This window comes from Canis aureus, chromosome 11 (genome assembly GCF_053574225.1).
Source record: "Canis aureus isolate CA01 chromosome 11, VMU_Caureus_v.1.0, whole genome shotgun sequence".
Lineage (NCBI taxonomy): Eukaryota > Metazoa > Chordata > Mammalia > Carnivora > Canidae > Canis > Canis aureus.
The window spans coordinates 48,723,617-48,739,860 of NC_135621.1; the positions used below are offsets into that span (position 1 = coordinate 48,723,617).

At 40.1% G+C, this 16,244-nt stretch overlaps 1 protein-coding gene across 8 annotated transcripts in view; it reads right to left on the minus strand.

Moving 5' to 3' along the window:
* Positions 1-16,244, minus strand: part of THADA (THADA armadillo repeat containing) — a 332,898-nt gene that overhangs the window by 140,644 nt on the left and 176,010 nt on the right. For all 8 annotated transcript variants that reach the window (XM_077915220.1, XM_077915219.1, XM_077915218.1 and 5 more), the window contains one exon: positions 12,930-13,098. In XM_077915220.1, the coding sequence (XP_077771346.1) occupies positions 12,930-13,098 (169 nt within the window). The remainder of the gene's footprint in view (positions 1-12,929; positions 13,099-16,244) is intronic.

The window sequence follows — 16,244 nt, forward strand, 5'->3', positions numbered from 1 at the left end:
ATTAAAAAGCTCTGCACAGCAAAAGATACAATTAACAAAATGGAATGAAGAAAATATTTGCAAACTACATATCTGAGTAGGAGTTAATATCCAAATATATATAAGGAACTCATACAATTCAATAGCAAAACAACCCAATAGAAAAAGGGCAAAAGACCTCAGGAGACATTTTCTCCAAAGAAGACATTGAAATGACCAATAGGTACATGAAAAGGTGTTCAACATCACTAATCATTAAGGACAAGCAAATCAAAAGATGAGATATGATCTTCACACCTGTTGGAATGGCTGATGAGAATGTGAAGAAATGGGAACTCCTGTGCACTGATGGTAGGAATAAAAATTGGTGCAGCCACTACGGAAAACACTACGGAAGTTCTTCAAAAAATTAAAAATAAGGGGCACCTGACTGGCTCAGTCAGTAGAGTGTGCACCTCTTGATCTCAGGGTTGTGAGTTCAAGCCCCATGGTGGGGGTAGAGATTACTTAAAATAACATAAACATTAAAAATAGAACTAGCATATGATCTAGAAATTCCATTTCTGGGAATATATCTGAAGGAAATGAAGTCAGTATTTCGAAGACATATCTGCACTCTAGTGTTCACTGCAGCATTCTTTACAACAGCCCAGACATGGAAATAACATAAGTGTCCACTGATGGATGGATGGATGGATGAAAAAAATGTGCCACATACACACACGCACACACATGATTATTACTCAGCCACAAAAAAAAGAAGGAAACTCTGCCATTTGCAACAACATAGATGGACCTTGAGGGCATTAAGCTAAGATTATTTTTTTAAGCTAAAATAATTTAGGCAGGGAAAGGCAAATACTGTAACACCTCACTTACATGTGGAATCTAAAAAAAGAAATGCAAAAAAAATAAAAAGAAATACAGAAAGAGAGCAGAGTAGTGGTTGCAGGGCAGAGGGGAACAGGTAAAGGTGGTCAAAGGGTGCAAATTTCCAGTTATAATACAAATATGGTCTGGAGATGTCATATAAGAGCATGGTGACTATAGTTAACAATAATGTACCATGTATTTAAAAGTTGCTAGGAAAACAGATATTAAAAGTTCTCACCACAAAAACAAAATTGTAACTATGTGAGGTGATGGATATGCTAACCAACCTTAATGTGGTATAATTATTTTGCAATATATACGTGTATCAAACTACTACATTGTACACAAACTTATACAATGCTATAAGTCAACTGTATCTTAATAAAGCTGAAAAAAGGCATGTATATAAGAGATGGACTAACTTTTTCTTCTTACCAATGTAGGCAGGAAAAACTGTGGATAACTGGCGGAATTCATTATTCAAAGGTAGTGTTGCAAAATCACAAGACATATGAGAGATGCTGTCAGTGAATGTATATTTCATAAGAAATAGGAATTCAGCAGTGGTCTACATGAATGGATTTCCTTAATTAAATGGGGAAAAAATACCACTGCTCATATGTTTGCTCTAAGGAGTATTATGAGCTTGGTTCTGTATTCTTTATATATATTCTTTATATTTTGATATCAAGATGTATAATGAACTTAATAGGGTGATGGGTAAATTAACTGTGCAAAACTTGGAATAGATTTACCAAAACATTCACATTCTCTTGATGTGAAGAGAAGGCACAGGAAGTTCTTGTTATTGACAGTAACAAGAGAAATTCGATTAGGATTTAATTTGCTTATTTTTCCAACCATTGCCTTTAATAAAAACAGAAAGTAAGGCTTCATTTTAATATCTGTAGCTATCCTTTTTGTTATTGTTGTTGTTTTTAGAGATGGAGAGAGAGGTTTGGGGGGCATAGGGAGAGAGACAATCTTACTTAAGCAGGCTTCATGCCCAGCTCAGAGCCTGACACAGGGCTCAATCTTACGACCCCGAGATTATGACCTGAGCTGAAATCAAGAGTTGGATGCTTAACCAACTGAGTTGCCTTGGTGCCCCTGTAGCTATCTTTTTAGACAAAGAAGCACACATAAGGATTATCTGACAATTTCTAAAAGAGGTATTAAGGATGTGCTTTTAAAATTCTCATTTTTAAATATATTGTAACATTTCTGAGAGTGAAGCCACAAATTTACTACAGGCTTTCTAGATATTTATATATCTGAGACACAATTTTTAAGAGCTTTTTGAAAATAAAATGAATATAATCACTATGTAGTTTAGCACCCTCATCTAGATTTATCCTCCAGTTTTCCTTTTCTGAAGTTTGAATCTGGGGATCTGAAGAAAGCTTTATGTTTAACTCAAAAATAAAATTTTGATGTTCCAGGTTAAGTTTTCAGCAGAACTTCTGTTCTTAGGGAAGATCTTTCCACACAGCTTGTTGCCTCCAGCCCAAGAGAGGCTCAATGAAATAGACAGCAAGTGTACTCAGTAATAAAAATACACTAGCACTTCAAAAAACAGAAGTAAGAAAATTCTAATTATGTGTTATTTTCCTAAGCTCCCAGAGATAAATAGAACCTAGAGTTTTATTATGCTCCCTGAGTCTGGGGAGGGCAGAAATAAATGTCAACTATACGTTATGCAAGCAGATCAGAGGCAGGTTGGGACAGGGACACAAAGCAAACGATATAAAGCTAGGATTTTGAAAGAGAGTTGGCTTACATGTTCATAGCACTTTTCTGGCAGAGAGAGAGAAAGAGAGAGGCTGAGAGGAGAAAAGTGCTTCCTTAGGGATTTCTAGCCTGAATTTTGTATTGCCCCTCCTCTTCTCTTATTTCATGCACAGCTCATTGTAGTCTGTTGGGCCAATAATTTGTTCATGGGTCAGGAATGGTTTCTTCCATGGCCATCAGTATTTAAAAGAACCGCAGCACACCTTATCCACACAGGATGATAGTGAAAATCCATGTGGTACCCTGTAGAAAAGGTTCTCAGCCATGGGTGCGATTTTGCCCCCTCTAGGGACCAGATGGAAATGTTTGCAGACAGTTTTGCTATCACAGCTGGGAGGGTGGGTACTACAGGCAATCTACTACCAAACGTATCATAATGCACAGCAGAGTCCACACGAGAAAGAGTCACCAAGCTGATGTTGAGAAACCTGTCACAGAAGGACAGGGTAGAGGGGATGGAGGTACACAGCACTGAGAAATAGAAGAATGTCATGAACAACAATATGGCTTAAAATAGGAGTTTTATTACTTATTTATACTTTCCTTTAGGCCCATGAGCTGATTTTACTTCAGCCCTCTGGGGTAGCTGCCAAATTGTCTGGCTATACTCAACCGCAGTGCTTTTAAACAGCCAAGTTGGTCCTCAGTAACCGAAATATATTGGGTGCTCTAAATCAATCCCAGGGCAATGCAACAAGTACATATGCTCTGCAATCTCAAAAATGCTTCCCCAACAAAAGCCCTAAACAGCCCTGTTGCTGTTTGATTGGCACAGCTGAAAGCAGACAACAATGTTATTTTCATAGGATGAAGACCCACCAAGCAAATCGCATCACATAATGGGACCACATACCATCAGATATTTTATAGGAATTCTGGGAAACAATAGAAGCCTGCTAGTGCGCCCACAAGGTGATGTTTTGTTGTATTGTGTTTTTAAAGCACGTTCAGAATTATCTTTGGTCATAAAAAGTCCCAAGCAATAATGCTAGGCGGGATGGAAAGCGTGTCTTCCAAGATGAAAAATGAACTCAGAAAAGTGCTAGATGAATCTATCTACGAGGATCCTATATCCCCCTTTCACTTTCTGAACTTCAAATTTCCCCCGTGAGTGATGAAAGCCTCCTTTGTCTGGAGACAGTGTGACGGTGTTCCTTTCCTGACTCATCAGGTTTGTGATGGGGTCTGAGGGTGGGGCTGTAATTCAAAACAAAACAGGTGCAGTGAATAACAACTCAAGGCAGGAACTCGACCCTTAAAAATCAGAACTAATCTTAGCTCTTACAACCTTTAATATGATCTACAGGAAGGTAGAGAGCACTGACTGACCAAAGGAACCTTTCTGTGGAGCAAGCTAACATGTTCCGTCAAGGCTGCTGAAAATCGACTTATTTCTGTCCTAAGCACACACTCACATATCAACAGAAATCCTCGCATTGTTAACAGCATTATTTCAATACTACATCCATTGTTCTAGAACACAGCCTCCCCGAGTGCCAAATCTTTCACTCGCCATCAACAGCAGTGGTCTTTGCATTTGGGGATCCTAAATCCCCTTTGGGACTGGTTGTGAGGGTAGTGGTGGCACCAAGTAGGAATGGTAACAACCAATGTTCATGGCCTGTCTCCTGCATGCCAGAGACTGTGACCAGCACCGCTCATGTATTAATTCCTTTAACCCTCGCGACCAATCTATGAGACAGTGGTATTTTCCCATTTACTGAGGAAGTGGTGAAGCACAGCAATCAACTCACCCAAAATAACATGGCTAGCAAGCAGTGGAGCTAGGGTCTACGTGGAGACAAGTTGGCTCCAGAGGCAATGCTCCTACTTCTGTGGAATAACCTCTTTGAGCACAGGCTGGCAGCTTTTATAGACTTATTTATTTAGAAATTATATACTACTCTGTTGATAACAGACATTATTATACATCCGATATAAAATAGTAGTCAAAAGGATGTGACAGACAACACACCAACCTATTCTTCCACACACATTAGTGTCTTGCACACCTCACTTTGAAGGCTGCGGGCCTACACAGTGCAAATGGCTTGGCCTGGCATTTGTGGTCTCTCCAATGGTGATCTGTGCCCACCTTTCCATCACACAGTCCACCTCTCCGACACACTCCAGTACCTGATGGGCTTACCCACTGTCTGCCGCAAACACCTTTTGCACACTCCCTTCCGAGCCTTGGCTCACAGTCCCTATGTCAACGACAGAAAATTGTTTAAAGGCTCATCCCAAGACCCAATGCCCTTACAAAGCTTTCTCTGAGCTCTCCTCTCAGGTGTGTGTTTTCAGCCACTTGCCTGGCCCACAGCACACGTATTTCTGGGTGGCTGTTTGTGGTGTGGATGGCTTGTTCTCCACAGCAGCTCATAGCCTCTTGAGGGCAGAGAACATGCTATATATTTTCTTTGTATCTTCCATGGCACCTGGCATAGTATCATGTACTCAATTATCATTCAGTAAGTATTTGCTAAATAAAAGGGTACGTAAACATTCTCTGTATTTACTCTGCGTGTCTAAGGCCCATGTGCAAAGGGTTAAAGGAAAGATTATCCTAGAAGACAGGAGATATGATTAGATACTTTCTTCCTTATCGAAGCTCAAGGGAACTAAGACAGACTGACTTGCTTGTTCAGGGAAATGACTTCATATAGTCCCCAGTAATCTGCATGTATAGCACGGGGTCTTTACAGAGCATTCCAATTTCTCAAGTAAAAGTATCCCTCCTAGCTTTGTTTACTTACTACTCACTGCTTACTCTGTTAGCACTTCTTTATAGTTAAAGGTAACCTTGAATGTACAGGCATGTGTAACAAACCCAACTTCAAGAGAAAAGAGGTTTATGTTTTATTTTAAAAAAGAGGTTTATGTTTTCCCTCATCTCTTAATGCGATTTGCTCAAATGTTATCTTTTCAACAATGACTCTTCTAAGACTTCATTGAATACTGCCATCTGCCCTCCTCTCTAACCAACTCCTGATTCACCTTATTCTACTCTGCTTATTCTTTTTGTCCACAGAAATTATTACCTTCTAATAAATGATGTAATTTATTATAATAAATTAGAACAGATTCTTTTATAGTATCATTTACTCTTGTCTGGCTCCCTGCCTCTTGAATGTAAGGTCTGTGAGAGCAGTGATCTCTGCGAGCAAGGATCTGTCTCCTTTGTTCTTTCTTTTTTTTTTTTTTTTAAGATTTTATTTATTTATTCATGAGAGACATACAGAGAGACAGGCAGAGACACAGGCAGAGGGAGAAGCAGACTCTCCGCAAGGTGAGTGGGACTCGATCCCGGATCCCGGGAGCACATCCTGGGCCAAAGGCAGCTGAGCCACCTAGATGTCCCTGTCTCCTTTGTTCTCTGATGGATTCCAAGTATCTCCAACAGTGTCTGGCATGCAGTTGGTACTCAATTAATAGAATGCACAAATAAGTAGACAATTTTCATTTCACTCCACACCTCGAAGGCCTCAGAGAGAGTCACTCTAACCTCAGAATGTTCTTTCCCTCATCCAGAGAAGTGGTATGGCATGGCAGTTAACTATACAAGCTTGAAAGCTTTGATTCCCAGCTCTGCTTTTGCTAATTTATCCCTGCACAACTTTAGCCAGATCTCATAACCCTTCCTACCCTCAGTTCTCAGTTTTCTCATCAGTACAATGGGAATAATACCCATCACCAGGAAGAGCCTCCACAGACACTCAACACACACACACACACACACACACACACACTCTACATATGGACTCAGCAACTGATGTGTGTGTGTGTGTGTGTGTGTGTGTATTCTTTTCATCATTGCTTCTCCTACTGTAATCTCAAAGAGCAATAAAAGCCTGGGGATACATCTTCTGATAAATCTATAAGTACTACATGCTATGAGTTCAGATCACTACAAAACAGCAGTAGCACTTTTGGCTGGCGACAATGACAATGCACCACAGTCAATGCTCCAGAGCTGGCAGCTAAATACTGTCTCCTATACCCAGAGAAAGCTCCCTAAGTAACACATGCCAAATAAAAGCCTTTCGATATTTATAAGGAAAGGATTAATTCATCTTCAGAAGTAGCATTTTAATTAAAAATGACTTTTCTGGGCTTATATCCAAAAAAGGAATATATTGCCAAAAGGTAAGATTTAACAAGGTTTAGTTCTTTAATTTTTTTTTTTTTTTTCAGATTAAAGTGCTTCCCAATCCTTTTCACGTCAGGGCACACACAGAAAATAATCTTTCTTTGGCACTCTGGGACAAACAGATGCTGCTGCTCCCAGCTGCAGGTGACTGCATAGAGCCTCAAGCCCTGCTAGGCCCCACTCAGACTCACTGAGAGCTGAAGGAATCAATAAATACTTGGCACGTTTGCAAGCACACCAATGGAGAACCTCTGCCTTGGCCCTTCTTGGACTGGAGAACTTCCTAGCAACCTAGATTTTTCTCCTTTCACACCAACACCAATCCTCGGAAAGAAAGAATGAATCTGGCCACGAATGACCAGAGCGAGCATTTTCTTTATGACTCACTCCAGAAAAAAAGCACACTGACCAGCAATCCATTTATAACTTACAACATCAGCATAATTTCATGCTTTTGTTTTTACTTTCCATTCTGAAATTTTATTTTCTGTGTATAAAATAAACAGTGGAGATAGGCCAACCTTAAGTCACCAAATGGAATCTAGCAAGCAATGTTCTATTTCTGGGCAGCTTGAGCATTCTACTTTATGTTTCACAATTTTGTACTTTTAAGAAATATGAAAAGGATACAATTTTTCTAGCATAAGGTGCTGTCTTATGTGGTCCTATTTTTGAAAGATGGAACTGATCATTCTTTTAAACTTAATTTTAAGTTTTGGTGTAACAGTAAAAAATACACGGTTTCTAAAAACATTCACTTCCTTATATTTAGAAGATGCCGACAGAATTTATACCTAAGACTACCTCAATCAGAGATTTTCTTTTTGTTTCCACTACTTCTATCTGCAGCAGAGAGCTAAGGATAGTTGGTCTTACCCTCTTGCCTAAACTTCAGGAAATTTTTCCTTCAGAAAAGTAGCCGGCTGAATTGACCTACCTTTACTTCTTTCCTGGTTTTCTGCTTTTCTTTTCCACAAAGGTAATGCCAAGATCTGCCTCTATTTTTGTCCTCCTGCTGTCCTGCCCAGCCCAGCACAGCTGTTCCCACCCCCAGAAAGATCCTAACTCTAGGCCTGACACAGAGTGTTCTAGACTAAAACAGAATGTTATCTTAGTCTCAGTTTCCTTTCATGCCTGATGCCCTATCTGGCAGCTTTATCTTTTGCCTCATCCTCATTTCTGTTATTCATATGCTCCCTGGTCCCCAAGGGTTCGGCTGGCTCACTTGGCTACTAACTCATAGCTCTCCACACTGGGAGGTAAGAGCCTTAAAGGCAAACTCCTGTCTTCATCTGTACCTAGAACTGGGTAAGAACTGCTGAGTGTGAAACTGAGTCCAGTCTTGACCTCTTTTTCACGTTCCCAGCAGTTCTCAGGCCTAGAACCCACAATTCCTGTGGGTGTTTATGTTTGAGAGGTTTTGTCACACCCTTAAGGATGACAGAAGGTATGGCAACTTTGCACCTGGCTATAACCTAGGTCCCAATGGAGGATCCTGTATTCTTAGGTTCATGTATAGAGTTGGTGAATCACTGTTATACCCCTGAGACTAATGTAACATTGTGTGCCAACTATACTAAAGTCTTTTACCAGACTTTGTAGCCTCTTAGGGCTTCACTGACCTCCTTTATCCCTCTGTCTTTACAATAATGATGGATTTACTTTGTTTCCAGGATCAAATCAGATTTTCAGGACTGACAAACTAAAACAGTGAAGATGGCTTCTTTCTTTGGTTTCCCTAGGCATAAAAAGTTGTTATTCACATCACAGTCAGGCAGTACTTTCCAAACACCCGGTACAATTGCTGAGAGTATTATTGAAATCACATAAGCAATTTATGTAGTATACAGGAGGTACTCAAAGTGTTCATTTTACTTATATTCTGGCAAACTCACCAAATTTGTGGGCCTAGGCTGTTTGAGGTCCATCCTCAGCTAATATTTCATGTCAACCCAAGTGTGCAATCCTGCCACTCAGCTCCACAGCCAGAAAAGAGGCTCAGAATTCTCCAAGTACAAAAATCAAGGCCCAAATTTGGGTCATAGGGGAAAAGGTGGAGGAATAAGAGAATTAAACAAGGTGTTCAACAGATTACTGAGAAAATTTAATACCAGCAAAGGGATATTTAAAACTGCAGGTATTATTTGGATTGACTGATAAAAAAAAGAATTTTACTTTTGCCTAGAATGTTCACATAATGCAAAAGTAGCTTTTCTGCTTCAACAGAAGCTGAATGGCCTCAACTGTCCACTGTACTCACAAGAGAGCTTCCTTAAGTAAAGAAAAAGCAGGGACCACCTCTTATATGTTTATATCATGAGAAAAGGAACAAAATAGAAAATGGAAAAAACTCAAAATTCAAGTTTCTATTTCAAGTGGTATTTATTTCCTTACGAAACACCAAAATGTGAGTTAAGTACCCAAGAATCAGAATAAATCTTGCCTTATAACTGTTGGCCAAAACGCTTCCTCAACACAAGAGAACTTTTTGGATGCCAATATGATTTCTCGGGGGTGATAAGTAACCTAGTAATAATGTTAAGGCCCCAACATGAAGAATTTTGGCAACAAAAACAGACGGTTAATTCTACTTAAAAGACAGGGTAGCCCTGCCAGCCAGTGTTGTTCCCAAATGAGGTAATGTCCATGGCTCTTATCTAGCCTTTATGGAGATTTAATGTCATTTACCACTGGCTCTTACAAACCGGCTGCATAATCTCACCTTTTCTCATGTGCGTTACTTCCATCCATCTCAGCATTGCAATTAGAAACCTCTGGTTTTTAAAATGATTAAGAAACAATTCCCACATGTTTTCTTTTTATGCATGTCCTATAATTTGAGTCTTTCTTCCATCATTCTAGAAAATTCAGAGATCAGCATATTTCTCATTTTCAAGGTATCTTATATACCTTGGATCTCCATACCTTGGAGGTTGGATTATATGTATGTAAACATTGTTCAAAGAAGCTGAAATGTGTAATTCAAGAAAATGCTCTGTGAAAGAATTTGTTTTCTGATTACAAAATGATTTCCTCCTTTTGAAAAAAAAAAAAAAAAAAAGGATTTTATATTTACTTAGCTGGTTCTGAAAGTCCCATGGAGATTCTCAGACCTTTCAATCCCTAACACCTCTTTTCCAGGTGCAGGCTTTTTATGGATTTCAAAGGTAGCTTTATGTAGCGAAGGAATCCATAAGCTGTAGAAAGGAATGAGAAAAAGCCCTCCCCATCTTAACTCATGCTTTCCTCACAAAGAACAACAGAGTGGAACTGAGCTATCACAACATAGATAAGACAGCCGAATGGACACGAAAGAGAGATTTGCACATGCCTTTGACTTCCTTTCTTCAACCAGGGTACAAACCAATCTTGGTAAAGACAGCAATTGGTTGGGCGAACATGAACACAATACTCAACACCCAATGCCCATTCTGTTTTGTTTTGTTTTCAACAAGCCCTTCATCTCCCAACAATCAGGAATAAAAGCAACAGCCGCAACCAACCTGAAGTTACAGGGTTTTTACCTTTCATGGTGTTTCACACTTTAGGTAACAGAAAAAGCAAGTATGGGATATTAAAGGCAGCCCAGAGACAGAGAGAAGACCGTGCTCTGTCACTGGGCAGACTGGTGAGACACAAGCCAGATCTGTTAGTGGCTGTGTGTGGGAAATGAGGCTGGGAGGCCCATTTGTACAAGTGGTGAGACAGCCAAAGAAGCAATTCCAACCTCATTACTTCTGACAAAAATTCAGCCGAGAGTGGATCTGCAGGAAAGAAGATCTGATGGCTGATCTCCCCTCCTCCCTTGACCATCTGAGCCCCTCTTCTAACTCAGATACAGAATCTAGGCATCTTTGAAAAGCCTTCGTTACTCATTGCCAGCTCCTTCCCTTCAAAGTAGCAGAGTTTGACAGAATCAAGTCATCTAACTTGTATGGGCCTCAGGGTCCCATGTTTAAAAGCAAGATAATTATCCCTCCAACCATCTCTTCATCACTGAGATAATAATGAGGACCAAGTGAGACAAGTGCTCAAGAGTCTGCACTAAGGAGACCAACAGAAGGGCACCTGCATGGCTCAGTTGGTTAAGTGTCTGCCTGCAGCTCATAATCCTGGGTCCTGGGATCAAGCCCCCATCAAGCTCTCTGCTCAGTGTGGAGCCTGCTTCTCTCTCTCCCTTTGCAGTTCCCTCTGCTGTGCTCTCTGTAAAATAAATAAATAAAATCTTAAAAAGAGAGAGAGAGAGAGAGACCGACCACTAGAGACCTGCAGCATATACAATACAGACCAGAGGGTCTGCTCTGGGGCCTCTGGGGGTCACACAGTCTTTCTGGGAGATCTGCAAGATCAACCTATTTTCAAGATGCCATAAAAACACTCCTTCCCTCCTTTGCTCTCCTTCTTGTACAGCACACAGAAGAGTTTGCCAGGGCTACAAGGTGTGTAATGACGTCCTTGTTCTAATAATGACTAATGGAATGTGTGCTTGTGAGTTCTTGTGTTTTAAGATTTTCTCTTTTAGTTTCTAATTAAATATTGACAGACAATCTCTCAGGAATCCTCAATGACTTTCCTGAAGTTAAAGAGGTCCTGAGACCAGTGTGAGACCAGCCAACCTAGAATTTAGTCCCACCGAAGCTTGCAGGTCCTAGGTAGGTCAACTTCCCACCCACCCTGAGCCTTGCTATATGCTGTTCTCTCTGCATGGGGGACTCTTCCTCCCTCCTCTGCTTTGGTTAACTTTTTCTGCTCTTTACTTAGATGTCACTTTCTCTGGGAAGGTCTCCTTGACTTCCCCGAAACCAATCAGGTGGCTCTGCTATGTGCTCCTCTAGCACTTAGCATGCTACATCATGATTGCCCATTTTCAGATCTTTTCTTATCTTTGACTCCTTGAATGCAAGAACTGTTCTGACAGACACAGTAGTATGTAGGAGAGGCACTCAATAACTACTTACTGAATATATACAACAACCAAGGAAGGAAGGCAAGAAAGGTCTCTTTTGCATTCATTCTCACCTAGAGGGAATTAGTTACTAAAGATATTAGTGTTCTATATTATAGTACCAGCTCATTAAAACTATGATAACAACAATAGTAACTATATATCACATTATGTACCAGGTACTATTCTTGGCACTTCATATGCATTAATTCATTTAATCTTCACAAAATCCCTACCAGGTATGCATTACTACTACCCTTATCTCAAAAACAAAGACAGAACAATGTATGCTAGTGATACTATAAAATGAAAAAATTTAAAAAAATGAAGACACAGATGTGCAGGTAGCGAGTAGTAGATTTGAGATTGATACCGAGACAGTCTGGCTCCAGAGTCCTATACTGTTAACCACTATATACACTGCCTCTCATGTCAGCAGTGAAGACCTCAAGCTTATAGCATATACTGAGATCTCAAGGTCACCTTTCAACTCTGCTCACAAACCAGAAACATGATTTGATATTTAAATCCCACCCCCCTGAATCCTGACCCACCACGAGTGACCCCAGCAGACACATGAACAGATCTCACCATTAAGACCTGTTCCCACGTTTATAATTAGGGTTTAAAAAAAGACAGTTTCAGTAAGTCTATTTTTTGCTCTTTTGTTGTACTTTAGTCACTTCTAGAGGAAATGTTAAGTTAAAAGCAGTAAGTATACTTGTGTATTTGTTAGAAAGAAAAAGTCTCTTTTGTAGCACAGAGAAAACAGGAAAGTAGGGATAGACCTTCCCATGTACTATGGTGTTGCACTGCAGAGCAAACTCTCCCTGATGTGTATAACTCTGCTTCTGTGTCTTGTGCTAACTTCTCTTTCAAGGAATGCTCACAACTTCACCCCTAACAGAGAGTGGCACTTGATGGAAAAGACAAAACTCTAAATGGTTCAGAGAGGTAAGTCCAAACAGAAAGCATGTTGTATAAAACAGGATTTAATGCAAAAGATGATCTGTGTCGCTGTACTCCTGTTTGTAATGAAAACATTACCCAGGAAATACCTGTTTTTTTCAGCAACAGAAAAAAGTTCTTCAGATAAAGTTAAAAGCTTGTGTATCAAATCTTTGCCTGCTAACAGTATATGAGAAACCAAAGTTTATCTTGTGCTATTTGACAAAAAGTAGCTTTATTTACCTGGAGCAGCGTCCCATGAATATGGTTTTGCCGGAAACGCTGGTCAGTGCAGTTTGGGAGTTTGGCCAACAGAGTTCGGATGGTAGTGGGGATTTCATCTACCATAACAAATGGGACCAAGGCACGAGCTGCCATTTCACGGGAACGGTAGTCAGGTGAGCGACCACATCTGGGGAGACATAAAAACCACAAGACCATTCAATACTCATTTCCATATCCATGCCTTTGTATATGCTGATATTCTCTCTAGCTCCAGATGGGACATCTGAGCTGGGAGGAGGTAGGAGATAGGAGTTCGTTCTTATTTCAAGGATTGTCAATGTGTGTTAGTGTTAGCTCTACAGGTGATTTTCCTTTACATATAAGTCTTATTAATATCTATGATTTTATCACAGGGATAAATGTAGATTGGCTTTGGGAATGATTGAATAACAGGTAGTAGCAAAAAGAGCTTCCTCCTCAACAATCAAACAACTGTTCACTGGGTACTCAAAATGAACAAATGATAAGTGCCATTAGAAATAAGACAGTCATTGTGGTCTTTGAGAAACCTACACTCTGGTTGGCAAGATGAGCAGTACAATTGAGAAGATGAGCAAAAGCACAAGATAGTCCTGGAAAAATAAGCAAGTGATTGTCATATTTTGGCTACATGAGGATAAGACCATAGGTCGTGGTATCGAGAGGGATAGAATCCAGGAAAGCAAGCATGATTTTAAGAAGGCTGAAACCAGGAAGTTCTTTTAACCAGAAACAGTGGTATAGAGAGTAAAGGTAAAAATGCTCAAGGTATAAGTAGATGTGTCTGACTGAAGTAGAGGCTTCAGAAATAACAGTGGAACTTCAGGCTGAGAAGTGGGCCTGGCCAGACTGGGTAGTGCCACAAATGGCAGACTACATGATCTTAAACTTATTGTCAAGAGTAAGAGCTAGACCCTCAAGTCACTGAATCCTTCCCTCTAGGCTGACTCACACCCAAAGAACTGGAATAAAAGCCAGTTCTTAAATCAGTGAAAGTCACGGACAAGTGGTACTTTGAGATTCTACATAGGTCATTGGAAAGGCAGGTCATCTAAGGGCCTCTTGACTTTGTAAACACTCAGAACCTGAGAGTCCACAACGATTTTGCTGAAACTGTGCACTTCAGAGCCTTCACACAGATAGTATTATTTGAGAGGAAGGCCCAATATATTAAGACACCATGATCTTTTATCCAATTCAAAAAGCAACTCAACTTACAGAAATATCTTGGATGTCAAGATAAGGATGGGGAAGATCAGAAGACAGCAGACTCTGTGAAGGAAAGAGATGGTCTTTTGCTTTGTTTTCAACATTAAATAGTATTCCGAAAGGAATTATTGGTAAGATCCGGGCCATGTAGGCTTCACATGTGGAAGGATGAAGACCTATGACTGAAACGTTTCCAATATCCCAGAGGCATCACTGACATTTATCTTAATAGGACAATGAAAGAACAGATACAATTTCTATACAAATGGAATACCCCAAACAGAATTTCATCATGGGGAGCGGGGAGAGAGAGAGAGGAGGAAGAGGCACAGGGTAAGTCAAACATTGTGTCATTTCCCCCCTATCAGCTCAGCACACACTTTATGGATTGAGAGGAGCTCACCTTACAGCACACTGTGAGAAGACACTGAGGGCTGATGTTACAGTAAGTCGCTAGAGATTTCCCAATGGTCTTTGAGTAGGTTTTGCCAAACCACCCATTTTCTATGTATTTTTCCTTTAAAATGATTAAATATTTAATCTTTAATTGGCAAATTAAATTGGTAAAATGTTTGCTTTGGCCCATGGTGCGAGGGGTAGGGGGAGTGACAAACTTCACTTGACAGAGAAAAGAAAATACTCTGAAAATGCTTTGAGATTTAATTAGCAAATGACCTCACTCAGCCCAGTCATGTGTCGGGAGCTTCCCCATCTGTCCGTCCCCTACCCCTCCAACACACACACTTTGTGGTAGAGGGTGTTTTATGTTACCGAACAGGGCTCTTGTATATAAATGTTTCTTTTCAAATACAAATAACTCTGACATGGTCACAGATGTTTAGTTTCTAATTAGCAGTAACTGTACACTAAAGAATGCCCCTCCTTTTGCTCCTGACCTTTAGCAAATGATGATTTCCCAAAGGAATCTGGCATCCATACAGGAGAAATAATAGAAAGTGGGAAAAGTGCCAGAATTTTCTGCTTTTTGATACTCTGCGCTAAGGTACTTTCCAAATGCACACAATCAGGTTAAAGAGCAAAACAAAATCTCCCCTAAAAAAGTAATGCAATTACAGAAAAAGAGCTTATTTTAAAAGTAATATTTAATTATCACTCATTATGAAACAACGATTAAATGTAATTTAAAACTCCTCTCTATTGCACATTATTAAAAACGGAAGGATAGATTATAGTCAACACACACACACACACACACACACACACCCATACCCATTAAGCAAAAAACATTTCCAGGTTACTGTTTTGTCACGTACTGAGGGGCTGGGAGGGGTCTGATGAGATTTAGCTTTTCTCCAGTTCTATATGGCCTGGAGTGTGAGGGGATATAAACATAGTCTTTTTAGCCCTGAGCAGAATATATTTGAAGGAAGCTTAAATCTATCTTTCCTTTGGATAGAATCTCCTAGTCTGATTCAGTAAATGTGCCAAAACCAAGCAGAGATGCTTTTTGGGGTTAGAGAGTGTAGTGGCTATAAAGGATGGAAAATCAGAACACCTGGGTCTCCATCATGCTTTTGGATACCGTTTTATGACCTGGAGAAGTCACCGTAACCCCTCTGGGTCTCTGTTGAGCTGACAGTGGTAGCAATAATCTATACCCGGTGTTTTCATCTGATGTCTACAAGAACATTCCAAGAGGAAAGATGCTTTGTTGATACAAAGTTTCCGTAGTGCAATGTACCTGTGCCCAGTACAGGACCAGCATGTTCTAAGTTTGTACACCTCTAAATGGCTTCAATGAGAGAATTTTGACTGTGGTATGAATGCTGGACCAATTTGAAGAAGATGACAAAATGATGATATGAAGGCAGTGAGTTTTGTTTTGGTTTGGGCTGTGTGTGTGCATGTGTGTGTGTGTGTGTGTGTGTGTGTGTGTGGATCTCCATTAAAAGAGAGGAAGAGGCATCTCAAGCCCTTCTGAAAAGAAGTGGAACTGCTTCTGTCTCTCTAATCCTCAGTTTCTTCTGGAAAACAAAGCAAATGGATTTGGGATCTGGAAGGTCATTTCTCCTTTTACTATTGTTTGAAAAACACATCCTCAGTAGCCCCAGCTATATTCTAGGC